Genomic DNA, 18,512 nt, shown 5'->3' with positions numbered 1-18,512 from the left:
TCTGTCTGGTTGTTCTGTGCATTATTGAAAATGAAATTAAAGTCTCCTACTATTTCTGTAGTGCTATCTATTTCTTCAATTCTGTCAATGTTTGCTTCATATGTTTTGGTGGTCTGGTTTTGATACATATATGTTTATAATTGTTATATCTTCCTAGTGAAGTGTCGCTTTTATCTTTTTTTTTTTTGAGTCACAATCTTACCCTTTCACCCAGCCTGGAGTGCAATGGCCTGATCACAACAATCATGGCTCATGGCAACCTCAACCTCCTGGGCTCAGGCAATCTATCCCTCCACCTCAGCATTCCCAGTAGCTGGGACTACAGGAGCTCGCCACCACCTTGGCTAATATTTCTGAATTTTTAAAAAGAGATGAGGTTTCACTATGTTGCCCAGGCTGGCCTTCAACTCCCGGGCTCAAGCAGTATGCCTGCCTCAGCCTCTCAAAGTGCTGGGATTACAGGCACGAGCTACCTTTTATCATTATGTAATGTCATTTCATTTCCCCCCTCCCCCAGATTTTAGAATATTTGTGTATACAAATGAGATATCTTGGGGATGGAATCCAAATCTAAACATGAAATTTATTTATGTTTTATATGCACCTTATACACATAGCCCAAAGGTAATTTTATACTATGTTTTTAATAATGTACGTGAAACTGTTTGTGTACATTGGAACCATCAGAAAGGAAAGGTATCACTATTTCAGCCACCCATGTGGACAATCTGTGGCTGTTTGGACATCACCATCATTCCTGACTCTGAATTTATATGCTACTGATAAGCAGTCATTTTCTTACACTTATTCACACACAAGTTCTTAACAGTAAGACATATGACATACCATCCATAGAGTGAAAAAATAATGTCTTCAGGGTGGGTAAGCTGCACAGTAGCCTCACCAGAATATGTGTGTCAGTTATTAAGTAATAGCAGCAGTAAATGATGGAGGCTTTCACCTATGAGACTGTTTTTTGATTTAAAAGGTTACTGTACAATGTAATTTATTTTTTTAGGTGAGAAGAAACATCAGAAGCAGTTGAAGGATCAGTAGTTGGATCCTTTAGGGTTAAGGAGGCATTCTGCTGTGTGACTTTTAAAAATGTTTCCTCCAGTGCCATATGCTTCACTAACAATGGTTTTTGTCCTAGAAGTCTCTTTTTTATTTTATAAACTGATATGATTTCTTGTTCTGTTATGAATGCATGGTGCTCTAGTCTTTCAGTAAGTCCACCACACATTTTCATCATGTGGTCTGTAGACACTTTTTCTGCAGTGTTAACAATGTCATCTTCACCTTTTTCATCCACTTATGGGATCATGTCAGCCCTCAAAAAGTTTTGGATTTTGGAGCATTTTGGGTTTTTGGATTAGGGATGCCTGACATGTAGCTATCCTTCCTCTCTTTTGATTATTTTTTTCCTATGGGATTTCTTTTTTCATTCTTTTGCTTTTAACTTGTATGTGTTCTTTGAGCCACAGTGAGTCTCTTGTAGACAGTATACAGTTGACTTCTGCTTATTTTAATTCAGTCTACCTATCTGTGTCTTCTGATTGAGGAGTTAGAACATTTATATTTGAAGTAATTATAGATAGGGGAAGGACTTAGTATTGCCATTTTGCTAATTAATTTCTGAATGTTTTATAGCATTTCTTTTCTGTCGTAAACTGTCTTCCTCTGTGTTTAGTTGATTTTTTTGTAGCAATTTTGATTTCTTTGTGTGTGTTGTGCATATTTTATTTATTTTTTTAAAGACAAGATTTTGGTATGTTGCTCAAGCTGGATTTGAATTCCTGGACTCAAGTGATCCTCCCACCTCCACCTCCTGAGAAGCTGGGACTATAGGTGCATGCCACCATGCTGACTGCCTTTTGTGTTTATTCTGAAGATATTTTCTTTGTGATTGTCACAGGGATTATATATAACATCCTAATGTTATAGCATTGTATTTTAAACTGATACCAATTTAACTTTAGTTGTATACCAAAACTTCTTTATAGCTGTTAACTACCCTTCCCCTGTTTTTTGGTATTTATGTAACAAATGACATCTTTTTTTTTTGAGTTGGAGTCTCACTTGGTCGCCCAGACTGGAGTGTAGTGGCCGCTCCCGGCCACCCCAGCCTCGACCTGCTGGGCTCTGGCGATCCTTCTGCCTCAGCCTTCCAAGTAGCCGGAATTACAGGCATGCACTACCACGCCAGGCTGATTTTTTGATTTATTGTAGAGATGAGGTCTCGCCAAGTTGCCCAGGCGGGTCTTGAACCCGCGGGCTCAGGCAATCCACTCACCTCAACCTCCCAAAGGCGCGGGATTACAGGCTGAGCCACCGAGCCCAGCTAACAAATGACATCTTTATACATTGTGTATCCCTTAACATAGACTCATAATTTTTAAAATACTTTTGTCTTTTAAATCCTGTGATAGAATAAAAAGATGATAAAGTCAAAATTACAATAATATTGGTTTTTATATTTGCCACGTTTTTACCTTTACTAGAGAACTTTATTTTCCTATTGCTTTGTGTTACTGTCTGGTGTCCTTTCTTTTCAACTTGAAGGAATCCCTTTAGAATTTATTGTAGGGTAAGTATAATGGAAATGAACTCTCTCAGCTTTTGTTTATCTGGGAATATCTTAATTCCTCCTTTATTTTTGAAGGAGATTTTAACTGGATAGAATATTTTGGCCTAAGTTTTTCTTTCAGCATTTTAAATATAACACTTTTTGGTTTTCAAGGTTTCTGCTGAGAAATCCACTGATAATCTTAATTAGGATCCCATGTTCATGACAAGTTTTTTTTTTCTTCTTGTTACTTTTAAGATTCTTTCTTTGTCTTTAGCTTTCAACAGTTTATCAGGTCTCTCATTGTGGGTCTCTTTAGATTTCTCCTAGTAAGAGAGTTTGGTGAGATTCTTGGATTTGTATATCCATGTATTTCCTTAAGTTTGGTAAATTTTTATCTATTATTTTCTCAAATTAGCTCTCTGATTCTTTGTCTATCTCTCTTTCTCTGAGACTAACATAATGTATGTAATGGTCCACTTCATGATATCCTGCAAGTCCCTTCGGTTTTGTTTTTCTTCTTTTTTTTCTTTGTCTTCTGTACCTCACTTTTTAATTTCAAATGACCTATCTTTAAGTTGCTGATTCTGTCTTCTGTCTCTTTGAATGTGGTATTGATTTTCCCTAGTGAATTTCTCAATTCAGTTATTGTATTTTTCAGTTGCAGAATTTTTGTTTGGCTCTTTTTTATATTTTTTAATTTCTCCCTCTTTGTAGATATCCTCATTTTGTTTATATATAGTTTTCCTGATTCATTTTAGTTCTTTGTCATTGTTTTTCTTTAGTTTTTTGGGCATTTTTAAAAGTTGTTTTTAAAAGTCTTTTTCTAGTAAATTTTAAGCCTGTATTTTTTTACAGTTGGTTTCTTAAGGTTTATTTTGCTTTTTTGAATGAACCATGTTTTTCTTTTTTTATATACTTTGTGACCTTTTATTGAAAATTGGGCATTTGATAAGACAGCCACCTTTCTCAGTCTTTGCAGACTTGCTCTCTGTTGGGAAAGGCCTTCACCAGTGACTCCCGAATAAAGGCTTAGGTCTTCTCAGGCCTTTTCTGGGCATCCATCATCCCTTGGCCTGTGTGTATGCTCTTTTCTCAATTCCCTCATATATACAACTTATTTTACAATGTCTCATTTTCCCTTAGATTCCCACCTCTGCTTCTTCTCAGAGCCTTCGATAGTCTGTTGTATTTCTCTGCCCTTAATCTCTTGCCCTATACAACTGCAGGTGTACGGTTTTAGGCAGCTCTATGTGTTGTGGCATCCATCACTGCTTTTATTGGCCTTCAACTTTATCTCCAAACTCTGCCTGAGTTCCAAGTCATGTGAGACAGACACCAGTCTTTTCAGCAGTCCTCAGACAGTCCAGAACACTGCAAACCAGTTCCACTGTTTTCCTTGTAGATTGAGGAAGGAAGTGAGGAGTGGGTGGATTCCATGTTGGGAGAGGATGGGGCAAAGGGGAATGAAAATACTATGGAAATGCCTGCTGTTTTGAGTGTGACTTTTTCTTTTGAGGGGAATGAGAGCCTGTAGCTTCCTAGAAGGCCATCTCTCTGACATCACTCTCCTTTCACTTCTGCAAGATAATTTAAGTACAGAGTTCTAGGTTGGTTATTGTTTTCTTTCAACACTTTACCTATTTTACTCTTTTTTGTTTTCATGGTTTGTAAAGAGTATAATATAAATCTTATACTTGTAGCTCTGTAGTTAATGAATTTTCCTTCTGTCTTATAAGATTATCTTTGTCTTTGTTTTTCTTCATTTTGATTATGGTATGCCTACATGTAGATATTTTGGTATTTATCCTGTTTGGTGTCTTCTGAGCTTTCTAAACCTATGGTGTTTTTATTATTAATTTAGGAAATTTTTTTTGATTTTCTCTTTTTTTTCTTTCTGGTGGTACCATTAACTGTATGCTACGGCTTTTGCAAAATTGTCCTACAGTTCTTAGACATTCTGTTATTTTTTTCATTTTCTATTTTATGAATTTGGGAAACTTATATTTATATACTTTGAGGATTACTGATTTTGGATTAAACAGTTTTTGTCCAGCTGTTCATTGCAAGTATATTGAAATACAATTCATTTTTTTGTATATTGATCCAGTATCATACTACTTTGTTAGGTGTATATTGTTTGTATAATTCTGATTAAAATGTTTGTATATGTTAACATTGAACTACAGTTGCAGAGGTCAAAAATGACAATAAGTGAAGTTTTTGTCGAACATGCCATCTTACACCATGGAGAAGAATGAAGATGAGCAAATAAGCTCATGGTAGATTATATTTTCTGTTATTTATGATTATTTTTTCTTAGTATAATAGGAATGAAGCATACTTAACTTTAAATGAAAAACATCTGATTGTTTCGGTTTTTTAAAATATATACAATCTTTTTTAGGAGCTGTGGCCCTCAAGAATCTTCAGATTAAGGAAAATGCCCTGGTAGGTTTTGACTATGAAAATTTGTAAAGTTATTGAATTTAATAAATTTTGCAAAGTGGAGTTTTAATCTCCCTAAAATCACAAACTGACTGTGTAATGTTTTCTGTTTAAAATACATTTTGAATATTTATTTTGAATGCTTAGCCTATTTTCCAGTCATTTTTAAGTTTTATCTTTAACATCATTTTAATCATTTTTAGTGTACAATTCAGTGGCATTAATCACATTCACAATGTTGTACAACCCTCACTAGTATTTATTTTCAAAGCTTTTTCACTTCTCTAGGAGAAACTTTGTAACCATTAAGAAATAACTAATTTCCTCTCCCTGTGGACTCTGGTAACCTCTGATCTACTTTCTGTCTCTGAATTTGCCTATCCAAGGCTTACAAATGGAATCATGCTATGTTTATCCTTTTGTGTCTGGATTATTGCCCTTAGCATAATGTTTTCAACGTTTGCCCATGTTGTAGCATGCATCAGAATGTCATTTCTCTTTATGACTGAGTAATATTCCGTTGTGTGTGTATACTACAGTTTGTTTATCCATTCATCTGTTGATGAACTCTTGGTTTCTGCCTTTTAGCTCTTGTGAGTAATGCTGCAGTAAAATTTGGTGTACATGTATCTGTTCAGTTCCTGCTTTCAGTTTCTTTGAGTATATACCTAAAAGAAATTGCTAGATCATAAGGTGATTCCATCTTTAGCTTTTTCAGGAGCTGCCAAGGTGTTTTTCCATAGCAGTTGCACCATTTTACATTTTCTCTAGAAATACACGAGGGTTCCATCTTCTCCAAATCTTTCAACATTTATTATTTTCTGTTTTTTTCTTAAGTTCTTTTATAGCCACCCTGATGGCTATGAAGTAGTATCTTGTTTTGATTAGCATTTTCTTAATGACTAGTAATGTTGAGCATCTTTACATATGCTTGTTGCCACTTGCATATGTCCTTTGGAAAAAACGTCTATCCAAGTCCTTTGATATTCTTTAATCAGGCTTTTGGTTGTTGCTGACTTGTAGGAGTTCTTTGTATATCCTGCATGTTGACCCATTATCAGATACATAATTTACAAAGATCTCCCCCCATTTGATGTGTTGCCTTATCCCTCTGTTGATAGTGTCCTTTGATACACAAAAGTTTTAAATTATTTATTATTATACTATTTTTAGAGATAGAGATCTGTCTCTGTCATCCAGACTGGAGTGTAGTGACTCAGTCACAATTCATTGCAGCCTTGAACTCTTGGGTGAGCTCCCCTCTGAGCTATCCTTCCACCTCAGCCTCCTGACAGCCGAAACGTTTTTTAATTTGGTAAAGACCAGTTCATCTATTTTTTTTTTTATTGCCTATGCTTTTGTTGTCATATTCGAGAAATCATTACTGAATCTAATATCATGAAGATTTTCTCTTATGTTTTCCTTTAAGAGTTTTATAGTTCCAGCTCTTACGTTTAGGTCGATCCATTTTGAGTAAATTTTTATCTGTGGTATATGGCAAGGATTGAGCTCCATGGTTTTGCAAGTGAAAATCCACTTTTCCCAGTACTGGTTATTGAAAAGGCTGCCCTTTTATCTATTGAATGGGGAGAATTTTTTTGAAAATATTTTTTGCAATATGTAAATTTTGCAAAGTGGGAGTTTTAATCTCCCTAAAAGCACAAACTGACCTCGAAATGTTTCATTTCTTAAATAATATAAAAGTAGTAATGATTTGATTTGGATAGCTTCTGTGGTCATTATTATTGTAGACCCTTTCCCCCAATTATTCAGCCTCCCTGAATTTTATGGATATGATAATAATTTTGCAATTATATGTTTATACAATTAAAGAAGTATTGTTGAAGGTAAGGAGAATAATAAGTAAGTTGATTAAAAAACTCTTCAAATAATTTTTTTTGGAAAAGAAAGTATTTGTGTTGTTAACTATATGTACAAATGTTTTGCACGTATATGTATACATACACACACACTTTTTTTTTTTTGTAGAGTCAACTGGATGTACCATTTAAAGTTAAAGTTGGTCATATAGGTAAGCCATATTCATTACTAATATCCTCCTTGCTGGACATGCAAAACCAGAATACTTTACCTAATATCTCTGTAATGTGATCTTTTTAATGTTTCTGAGCATCAATTGAAAATAATTATGTGTTTTTGTTTAAATAGAGCTTAGTTGTGTAACTTAAAAATATTGTTGGTTCATATATTCTTTACGAAGTATTTGATATCTAAGAAATTATGCATCTTATTAGTTGTTAAGGTTGAATTAATTGAGAGGCCAAGAATTACATGTAACAGGGACCTTCATTGTCTCAGTTTCCTGGGTTTCTGACTAGTAACTATTGCTATATTCTGATCAATATTAGGTATATTATGTGTAAATTGTAGGGTCTGGCTCATCCAGGCACTGTGACGAGAGACCAATCTGAAAACGAATTTCTGCTCTGGAAGTTTTTCTAGATTTTAAGAAAATATTGTTTTATTTCTTTTCTTTTTTTTTTGAGTTGGAGTCTCACTCTGTTGCCCAGACTGGAGTGCAGCGGCCCCTCCCGGCCACCACAGTCTCGTCCCGCTGGGCTCCCGCGATCCTTCTGCCTCAGCCTTCCAAGTAGCTGGAACTACAGGCGCGCGCTACCACGCCCGGCTAATTTTTTGATTTATTGTAGAGATGAGGTCTCACCAACTTGCCCTGGCGGGTCTCGAACCCTCGGGCTCAGGCAGTCCACTCACCTCAGCCTCCAAGGCGCGGGATTACAGGCTGAGCCACCGAGCCTGGCTGTGTTTTATTTCTTATAGTGTGTTATTTTATCAGTGTTTTTCATTTATACCTTAAGTATAAATTTATACCTTAAGCAAAAAATTAGAATATGAGGTTTTAGCACATTTAATAAAAACTTGTCTGTCATGTTTCTTAAATTATGTTGTATAGTTTTATTGGTTTAAATGTTGTACAAGGTAATAGTGTTTTTAGTTGGTACTTTGAAATGCTTTTGTTATATAGATTGTTTTTGTAGTAGGATTTATATAATGTTGTTGAAGCTGTGTCAATTAGGGAGCAAGGTATTCTGAAAGCTTACATAAATTACATGATGAAGATCTTCAAAATTTTGTGTACTTAAGATTGGTATTACATGGTATGTCTTAGAAAATTTTCACCATCTTACATTACTGTGATTAGAATTCTGTCCTTCACCATTTAAAGACAATTTATCATGAACAAGAGGGGGATGATATCACCCATATTTTCCATATAGTATTTTTATTTTTGTATATTTTTAGTTTTTTACATATGTACATTTTAAATAATTGTAACTATGCTATATTTATAATTTTATAATTTTTTTGTTAACATGGATTTCTCATAGTCCAAGTTGATTTGAACTCATATATTCTGGTACCATAATCAGTGAATGCATATTTTGACTATTGTAGAATAATTTCATTTTTCTATTGGTACAAAAATATTAAGACATATATTTTATGTAACTTAAGAATTTGACAAAAGTCATTGAATTTTACGGTGGTGATTATTGTGTTTCAGGATATGTAAATTTAACCTCAGTTCAAGAAAAGTTTAAAAATATATACATATATATATGTATATATATATATCAGGAGAGTAGATAGACCTGTTTTCTTTAGAGCATGCCTGCCCTCTTTTTTCTTGCCTGATCTTGTTTAAAAATGATAATAAGGTAATTTTCAGTGGTAATATAAGACAGTGGAAAGTATGCTGGACTAAACCAAATATAATTTTGAGAATAATATTTTTTTTGGTTCTACGAGACACTTGAGTTTTTTGAGAAGTGTTTTTGTTTGTTTGTTTGTTTGTTTTTTGAGTCAGAGTCTTACTCTGTTGCCCAAGCTGCAGGGCAGCAGTATGATCATGGCATACTGCAGCCTCAACCTTTTGGGCTTAAGTGATCTTCCTGCTTCAGCCTCTCAAGTAGCTGAGACTACAGGTGTGTACCACTATACCTGGCAGATTTAAAAATTTTTTTTGAAGAGAAAAGGTCTCACTATATTGCCAAGGCTAGTCTTGAATTCCTGGTCTCAAGTGATTCTTCCACCTCAGCCTCCCATATGCTGGGAGTACAGGTGTGAGCCACTGTGCCCAGCTTGAGTAGGTTTAATTTTTAATGTATACTCACTTAGCGTATTACCTGACATATAGTAGGGGCACAATTTGTTGAAAGAAAGATGTGTACATTTCCAAACAAGTGATACTGTAGAATAATCATTTTTATAGGAATGTATTGTCTCCTTGCTATTATTAAGCATTGATCTTTCAAGGTTTTCCTCAGTTAGATTGATTACATGTATATCAAATATAAATACACATTTTAGAAGCGATTGTCTTGTATGGAAGGTTTTTGAATTACATCCGATTATATTTTTCTGAATTTGTCAACTTTTTCTACAAGGAATCTGCATTTTATAAAGAGAGGAAAAAGAGTTTGGTTTTTTAAAAAAAGATTTAGTGATGAAAATGGCACATTATTGTTTCCTTGATTATACAGTTTTGTAACTTTTTTGTTCATTTACTTTTTTTGTTTTAAGCAGTCTGTTTTGTACGTTTATAAATAAATTAACTGGGTCAAATTTGTTGCAGTTTATTTTTAATCTGCTTATTTAATTAGGTTTTATTTTTGACCTCTACAGAAATTTGAAATAATCCCTGTCTTCTCTGATTTTAAAACTTAGAAAGTTACTCTTCTTTTAGAAAGCAGGTAGTTTAGAGGCTGAGCGTGGTGGCTCATGCTTCGAATCTCAGCACTTTGAGATGTTGAGGCAGGAGTAATGCTTCGAGAACAGGAGTTCCAGACTAGTCTGGGTAACAGAGCAAAGACTTCATCTCTTAAAACAAGCACACTAACAACCCCGCCCGCCCCAAACTCAGATAGTTAGTTTTTCTCTGAAGTGGCATCGTATTATGAAATCTTTTTCTGTTTGGGGTTTTCTAAACATGGAATCTGGGAGCTATTTAAAGGGATGGAGTGAAGTAGTTTTTTTTCCTTTCCTATTATTAACCAGTTACTGCAGCATAGTATATTTAATAATCTGTCTCTTCCCCAACTATGACAACTTTCTAAATCTAGAAACTCATTTTTAAAAAATTTTTTAAAAATTTTACAAATTTTTATTATGGAAGTATTCTTTTTCTTTTTTTTTTTTGAGTTGGAGTCTCTCTCTGTCGTCCAGACTGGAGTGCAGTGGCCGCTCCCGGCCACCACAGCCTCGAGCTGCTGGGCTCCGAGATCCTTCTGCCTCAGCCCTCCAAGTAGCCAGAACTACAGGCACGCGCTACCACACCCGGCTAATTTTTTGATTTATTGTAGAGATGAGGTCTCACCAAGTTGCCCAGGCGAGTCTCGAACCCGTGGGTTCAGGCAATCCACTCACCTCAGCTTCCCAAGGCGTGGGATTATAGGCTGAGCCACTGAGCCCAGCTGGAAGTGTTCTTAATATACAAAACTAGAGTCAGTAGTATAATGAACCCCATATATAGTGTTTTTTTTAAAAGCAAGAAGCCTACTTTGAAGGTGACAAAAGTTTAAACATGTAAGAAATAAAAAATACTTTAAAAAATATTTTAAAAAAACACTTTGCTATTGGATTGTCTTAAAACATTTTCATTAGTTTGAATAATTTAAAAATATTGTCCATTATTTTTTGTTATTTTTATTATTGTATCTTATTGTATATATGTATGTATATTTTTCATATAGATAAGACTATATATAGTAATATATGAGGGGGGACGCAAAAAACCTGGAATTATCTTTCTAGAGGGAAAGCCCCTTGTAGTACAGGCTTTCTGTGCTAGCTAAGTGTTCTAGGAACCATCAGCATTAGTGCACCAGCTAGTGTTGTGAGAAGCTGCATTTGGTTTCAGTGAAAATTTTTTTGGAGATTCTTTGAACGTGTTTGTTCCTTTCATGATGGGTGACTTATGAGTGCACCTGCCTACACTGTGCATGGCATAACCTCGTGCCCTATTCACCCGATCTCATCTCAAGTGACTTTTTTAATTTCCCTGGATGAAAAAAGCTCTCAAAGAGAAACGCTGTGCCCATGTACAAGAGGCAAAACAAAAACGGCAGAAACACTAAAAGGCATCAAAATTGACAAGTTCAAAAACTGTTTTGAGCAGTGGAAAAAGCATTTGATACAGGTGTATCACATCAAATGGAGAGTACTTTGAAGGTGACAAAAGTTTAAACATGTAAGAATAAATACACAATTTTTTATAAATAAATTGTTTTTTTACATCCCCCTTGTATGTATGTATGATTATCATATATATTCTCTCTTTATATACACACATATGGAAAAACATATACACACACTTTAAATAAAGTATATAATCTACCTTTTTGAAGTATAAGAAAAATGCTTATGGGGTTTAAAGTAAGAATTGGAGAAATTCAAGAAGATGATATCAAAGATTGTTGACTAAGGGAAGAAGAATGTACTAGACTTTCTAACAATTCTGATATAAATACAGTAATTTCAAATTATTGCAATAAAGGCTTGTTTTGGTTGTAAAATAGCTTTCAGTAAAATGACTGAGTTCTTAAGGACAAGGGCCAGTTTGTTATCTCTTCTAATACCTGACAGAAAATAGGCTGACAGTAACTATAATTTGAATGAATAATACTTTTTGTACTGTTTATTTTTCTTCAAAAAAATAGGTAATCTTAAGCTTATAATTCCCTGGAAAAACCTTTATACTCAGCCAGTTGAAGCTGTATTGGAAGAAATTTATTTACTCATAGTGCCTTCTTCTAGTAAGTTAAATTTTTAAAATTATAATTAAGTTATACTTTTTCATGCATGGAAAAAATCTTTGCATTTCATAATTATACTTGATATAGAAGTATACTTGCAGAATACTTTGGGGGACTTTTTTGAGTTAGTGTTTAAAATTCATAATTGTTAATGCAAATTAAATTGGTTTTTACTCTGAATTTTTGCAGTCTTTGAATTAGCGATTATTTTCAAGGATTTTTTAAGAATAAACTTATTTAAATTTAGGGTAATTCTGTTTTTTCTTTATTATGCTTCCTGTAGGAATAAAATATGATCCTTTAAAAGAAGAAAAGCAACTCATGGAAGGAAAGCAACAAGAGCTAAATAGAATAGAAGCAGCAAAACAAAAAGTAATTGATCAAGGTAAAGAAAACAATAAATAACAGTGGTAATAAGAAATGTAGAAAAGTCCCAAATATTTATGATAGTTGAATATTAATTTTCTCCAGAGACGCTGAGAGTACTTAACAAATATGAGAGAATCTTATTAAGTGGGGAATTTTAATGTGGTTTGTGTGTTTTGTGATGTGTACAGAAATTTTACCTTATAGAAATTTATCTTAAGACAAATAATATATCTCACTTATAAAGGCAAGGCCTGTTTTTAATGATAACAATCTCATTAAGTATATTTTCATACCTTTCCAGGCTTTACTCTTTTATTCTCCTTATATCAATTTTTTACCATTTTGGAGATGTTTAGTTTTCTGATAGATTTATATTTGCCTCCATCTACTTATTTACTCTCTGGCTTAAAATCTTTTCCTATTCAACATAGACCCCTTGGTCCATTACTACAATCCCTTTTTCATAATTGGAAGAGGTGTCTGGCAGAAATCTGTTCTCTGGTCGTCATTACCAGCTACTTTTTACACTCTGACCTAGTGAGTCTCTCTCTCTCCTTATCATGTAAATATACCGTGGCCTCTTCTGATCTTGAAACATAAAGTCGTCTTCGTAACCTAGTCATCTGTTTATCTTTTGCTCCTCTGTCCTTTGTTTAATAGTATGTTAAAAGAGAATTATACATGAACAGACTTCATTATACCTGCATTGCATTCATTTTTAAAAATGAAAAACTCCAATAATAAACATTTTACCTGTTGACAAACATTAATGGAGACTTAACACGCAATCCCTGGCACTACCTCTTGTAAATTGTTTCTTCTCTGTCATTCTTTCATATCCTATGTAGTCACTTATCTCTACCTCCAGTCCTCTCTTTCCTATGTCTCCTAGGTTTCTTCCTTTTAAACAGCGTTTTCATTTTATCAAGGTAATGCATATAAATAGCTTTAAAGGTTAAGCAGTACTGTAGAACCCATAATTAAAAAAAAACCAACTCTATCCCTGTCTTAGCCTTGTACCCGTATTGCTAAATAAGATGTTTACACCTCTATTAGTTGATTTATTAAGTTTAGATATTATGTATATATGCTTCTTTTATGGTATACTATGAAGATCAACCCTATTTTTTCATCTTCCTTGTATAGTTGTATCACATATTTGGCTAAATCAGTTTTCATTGTTTATATTGTCATGACTATATGTACATATTTATTACTGAGCCAAATAATATACTCTAATTACATATATTTTCTACCACATTTTTGTTATTTGTTTGGTAATAGTAAGTGGGTGCGGGTCGGTTTATTGTGTAGACTTTTACTTAATCTCGCTGTTTTGATATGAGGTTCTCCCTATCCTTTCTTACACAAAGGGGGACCCCCAAAAAACCAGAAATATCTTTTGGAGGGCAGGCACCTTGTAGAACACTTGGAATTTGTTTCTCCGTTTTTATCTGAAAGTTTTAAAAGAGTTGCATCATGATTTGTGGAAGAACATCTCAAGTTGTGGTAAATAGATAACTGGTTCTTTCACCATGACAAGACATTTGCCCATATTGCGTTGAGTGTTCAGCAGTTTTTGACCAAAAATGTCATGACCCTGGTGTCCTACCTTCTCTGTTCACCCATTCTTACCCTAGGTGAGTTGTTTTTTGTTTTCCCAGTTGATAAAAGGGCTCAAAGAGAAACATTTTGCAGATGTGGAAGAGGTAAAACATAAAATTGTAGAAGCACTAAAAGGCATCAGAAGGGATGTGTTCAAAAACTGATTTGAGCAGTGGAAAAAAGCATCTTGATAGGTATATTGCATCAAACAGTGAATACTTTAAAAGTGACTGAAATTTAAATATGTAAGAATAAATACATAATTTTTAAAAAAATTCTGTTTTTTAGGGGGCCCCTCTCATGTATGGTAACAGAATCTGAAGCCTGTTAGATTCATTTTCTCTGGAATAGACATTTGCATTCCTACTTGGGTAGGAAAGGAATAGTTGCTTAGATGCTAGGCTGGGAGAGAGAGGGGACTTAGAAGTTTAACTGCTCATTATATAGACTTAAACCAATTCTTGTATTATCTTTCTCTCCCTCCACTGTGTTCCTTGTTTGTGGTTTTTGTTTTGTGGGATTTTAGCTCCTGAATCTTTCCAGGTTTTTTATTTTTAAAACTCATCTTGTGTTTTGTTGGTATCTCCATCTATTGCATTTCTTCCTCTCTGCTAAGTTGGCTAAGGCCATCTGCCTTGTAGCTTCTGTTTCGTTTTGATTTGTTCTTTCTCCTGGCTTTTCTTTCTTTTGGCCTTGAGAATTTATCCATTTTCCCTTTATTTTTGTTTTAATGAATTATTACCAAGGAATAGAGAAATAAATGCAGGAATGTTTAGGAATGTTTACTCTTGGTTAAAATTCATCAATGATAACTTATTGTTATCAGGTTGAAGTTTAAATTCTTCAGCAAGATACATAAAAGCTATCATGATTTGAATCCTCTTATCTCTTCTGCCTCATAACTGGTCCCAAATTTTTCTTATCGCCTTTATTCTTTGCTGTAGTCATACTGAGTTATTTATTGTTTGCTGATGTACCAAGTTCTCTGCACTCTATTTCTCACTTCCTACTTTATTCAGTATACATTTGAGAGTTATCAGCATTAAGATGATAGTTCAGTCTATGAGGTATAGATGAGATTCCCTGCAGCAGCAGTATGGAATGATAAGAAAAACAATCCTAGAACTGAGCCTTAAGAAAATCCAACATTTAGTTATTGTACAAAGGAGAAAAACAGACAAGATCAAAAAGGAGTATACAAGTAAATAGGAAGTTTGGAGTTTATGGTTCCATGGGAAGAGGGCTGTGAAGCAAAGAATGTATCAGATACATTGGTGATAACAGGTAAGATGAAGATTAAGAAATTGTCATTTTATTTACGACATGGAAGTCGTTGGTTACCTTAGAAACAACTATTTTTATTGAGTGATGGAGCTTCTCTATATTTCAGTTGGAGACAAGGTCATCTGCTGTATAGAGAGCAGTGGGAGAGCAGATAGGCTTTGAGGAGAGTCTAAACGAATTTTAAAATAGTTGTTTGAGAGACTGTGAACATGTTGACCAGAGAAATATTAAGATTGCTGGTTGGTTGAAGTGGTGATGACTAATTTACAATAATTCTAATCTGTCCTATTGTGAGTTTTTTCCTCCATTACTTATCTTGCAAGACATAGGCATAGGCATGTTTTTATATAAAATGGATAGTTGTTTTATTCAAGGTTGGGGCTTAATTGACAGGAAAATGAGAAAAAAGAGCAAAGGAATTTAAGGTGTTGGTAAATAATATGTCATGGAATCTGAGCTGCATAAGGAAGTCAGGAGAAAGCTACTGGGTAGGGAAAGATTGATTTAGCATTTAATGACTGAATGGATTTGTAAGAGCAAAGGATTTTATGAAGTAGTGAGATTCAAAGATTAAAGTACTATCCTCTGTCTTTAAAAAACTTGTAGTGTTTGCTTTACTTAATTCTATAATTTTATCATATATATATTTACTTACCTGATATATTTGAGGTACATATGATTAATATCATCATCAATGCTCCTTTAATGCTTCCTGGACTAACTGAATTAGAGAGTAGTAGGCAATTAGAGGAAAAGATAGATGCAGTATGTATATTAGCTATATATAGGACTAGGAATGTGAAAGGAACAACAGGATTAGAAATATAAAAGGATGTGTAGCTTTTGTTGGCATTTTTAAAGGGAGAAGATAGCGATGATTATCAAAGGCGTATTTCAAAAACAAAATTGGAACTTCAATTCTTTATTTTTTCTATTCTCCTGGAAAGTAATGAAACTCGAGATAGTCAACATTGTTTTCTGAAAATGATACAGATGATAAACTCCTTTCATTTTTGTTTGGGAGGAGAGAGGAAAAGGATCTTTTAATTTTCTATTTTCTATTTACCAAGGGGAGGAGCATATTCATTGTTTTATACATGCATTCACAGGTAACTTATGATGGTATCACTAATTTTAAGAGCTATTTCTGCTTTGCTGCTGGTACTGGATTATCTAAGCCTATTATATTCTTACCTAATAATCTTCATTATTTTCCCTATCTTTATACTCAGGCATAGTTAACAGGCAAATTATAAAACTTAATGACAGTAAATTCTACATGGTTGGTTTTAATCTTATATCACAATAAACTAGCAAATAAAAATTGGGGGCTTGGTTGCCTTTGGAAAACTTTTGGAATGCAGGCTATTAGTGGTCTATTTACAAATACATGTTTTCTTTGACAAGGCAACATAAGTATGTTACTGCAATATGTGGATATTTTTAGAGTATATTTTTCATTCAAGTTAAAAAAAGGAATATTTGCAATTGTAGAACAACCTCAACTGGAGAAACAGGACACTTTTGCAGAAAAATTAGTTACTCAGATCATAAAAAATCTTCAAGTGAAAATTTCCAGCATCCATGTTCGTTATGAAGATGATGTAAGTGCTTTCATACGTGATATTTGTGTTTATTTTCATACTTATATTATTGTGCTGTTTATTGACACTGTCGATTACTCTGTAGTGGTGAACCTGTTAAGTGCTGAGAGTTACAAAACGGAAGATAACATGATCTTTCTTTTTTATAATTATAGTTGTAATGTGTAGCCTTTAGTGGTAAGTGCTGGATTTTATACTTTCCCTTAATGTTCAAACATCAGATCATGAAGGAAATGCCTCGGGGTTTATCAATTTATCATTGTGTATTTTTTAAATACTTAAAAATATTCTATAATTTGTCTCTTAGAGGGCTAGTCTAGGAATCAGTAGAGCAATTAAGTTGTTTCAACTTAAATAGGTAATTTGTTCTTTCTTTCTTTTTTTTTTTTTTTTTTTGAGTTGGAGTCTCACTCTGTCGCCCAGACTGGACTGCAGTGGCCGCTCCCGGCCACCGCAGCCTCGACCTGCTGGGCTCCGGTGATCCTTCCGCCTCAGCCTTCTGAGTAGCCAGAATTACAGGCATGTGCTACCACGCCCGGCTGATTTTTTGATTTATTATAAAGATGAGGTCTCGCTGCCCAGGCAGGTCTCGAACCCGCGGGCTTAGGCAATCCACTCACCTCAGCCTCCCAAAGGCGCGGGATTATAGGCTGAGCCACTGAGCCCGGCAATTTGTTCTTTCTTAAACACATAATTATTTGCTTTACAATCCCACTGTCACTGTCATTTTTAAATACAGTTATAGTATTGTTGTATAACATGAGTACATTAATAACTAGTATTCTGATTTGTTTTAGGAAAATTATAGGAATAAAAGTTATTCTGAAAAGTAGTAAAATATTTTTGAGTGTTTGAAATAAGATACTTCCAGGAATTAAACTTTCTCTATAAAGTGAATTTTGTTCAACTATTATACAAATCTGAGTGAAATTTACTTTCTTTACTCTTTAGATCACAAATCGAGATAAACCACTGTCATTTGGTATTTCTCTTCAAAATCTCAGCATGCAGGTACTTTGTTTATAAAAGAAACTTAACCATGTTGAATTGTGCTGTATAATTAAACTACTGGTTACTACTTAGTATGTCAGTATAAGAAATAAGTGTCTATTAGAATTGGTCCAGAAAGTGCATAGACTAGATTGGAATTGAGTGTAGGTAGATTCACATTTCAAAAAGTGGTTGGAAACCAAATTTAGCTTAAAATATGAGGGCCGATTATTCATGGTAATTATGATGTTAGATATTTTGTTTACTTAAAAATTAATTTCCACATTTTTAATGAGTACAAAATAAAATTAATGTTTATATCTGAAATGTTGATAAGACTTGAAAAACATAAAGTACCAAATAATCTATTTCCTCAGTATCATTATTAGTATTGTGGCATACTTTCTTCCTGCCTAATTTTTGAAATTGAAGAATTTTTAAAATATAGGAACACATAGAGAATTAAGAAATATATGCTTGTCTACAGAATGGATAGTTGTTCAATTTGTCATTTGTTTAGTCTTAAATATTTTCATAGTAATAAGCTCTTGTGGGTAAAGTTAAAACTCTTTTGTTCTCCTATTCTTTGTTCTCCCCTAGAGATAAACATACTAATTTTTAAACATTTATATAATATATCCATTAAAAATGTAAGTTTTTAAAAGTGTACATAAATGTTTGTATGATTCTTCCATATGTTTGCTTTTACACTTCACAATGTTTTTGTGTTGCCACATGTAGTATAGTTAATTCAGATGAACTGTTGTATCATATTTCATTATTTTATTTGTTTTATCTATTGGGTTTGTGTATGATTTTTTTTTTTTTTTTTTTTTTTTTTTTTTTTTTTTT

The 18,512-nt window shown here is 33.7% G+C and overlaps 1 protein-coding gene across 1 annotated transcript in view; it reads left to right on the top strand.

Moving 5' to 3' along the window:
- Window positions 1–18,512, top strand: part of LOC103261504 (vacuolar protein sorting-associated protein 13A) — a gene marked incomplete at its 3' end in the record, with an annotated part of 187,695 nt that overhangs the window by 13,769 nt on the left and 155,414 nt on the right. The window contains exons 2-7 of the mRNA XM_008059114.1: window positions 4,974–5,017; window positions 7,004–7,046; window positions 11,713–11,808; window positions 12,092–12,193; window positions 16,561–16,670; window positions 17,622–17,681. Coding sequence (XP_008057305.1) covers window positions 4,974–5,017; window positions 7,004–7,046; window positions 11,713–11,808; window positions 12,092–12,193; window positions 16,561–16,670; window positions 17,622–17,681 — 455 coding nt within the window. The remainder of the gene's footprint in view (window positions 1–4,973; window positions 5,018–7,003; window positions 7,047–11,712; window positions 11,809–12,091; window positions 12,194–16,560; window positions 16,671–17,621; window positions 17,682–18,512) is intronic.

Source organism: Carlito syrichta, unplaced genomic scaffold (genome assembly GCF_000164805.1).
Source record: "Carlito syrichta isolate Samal-C Ts95f unplaced genomic scaffold, Tarsius_syrichta-2.0.1 Scaffold303724, whole genome shotgun sequence".
NCBI classification, from domain to species: Eukaryota; Metazoa; Chordata; class Mammalia; order Primates; family Tarsiidae; genus Carlito; species Carlito syrichta.
Note: the sequence above shows the minus strand (reverse complement) of the source record. Positions and strands in the feature narration are given on the sequence as shown.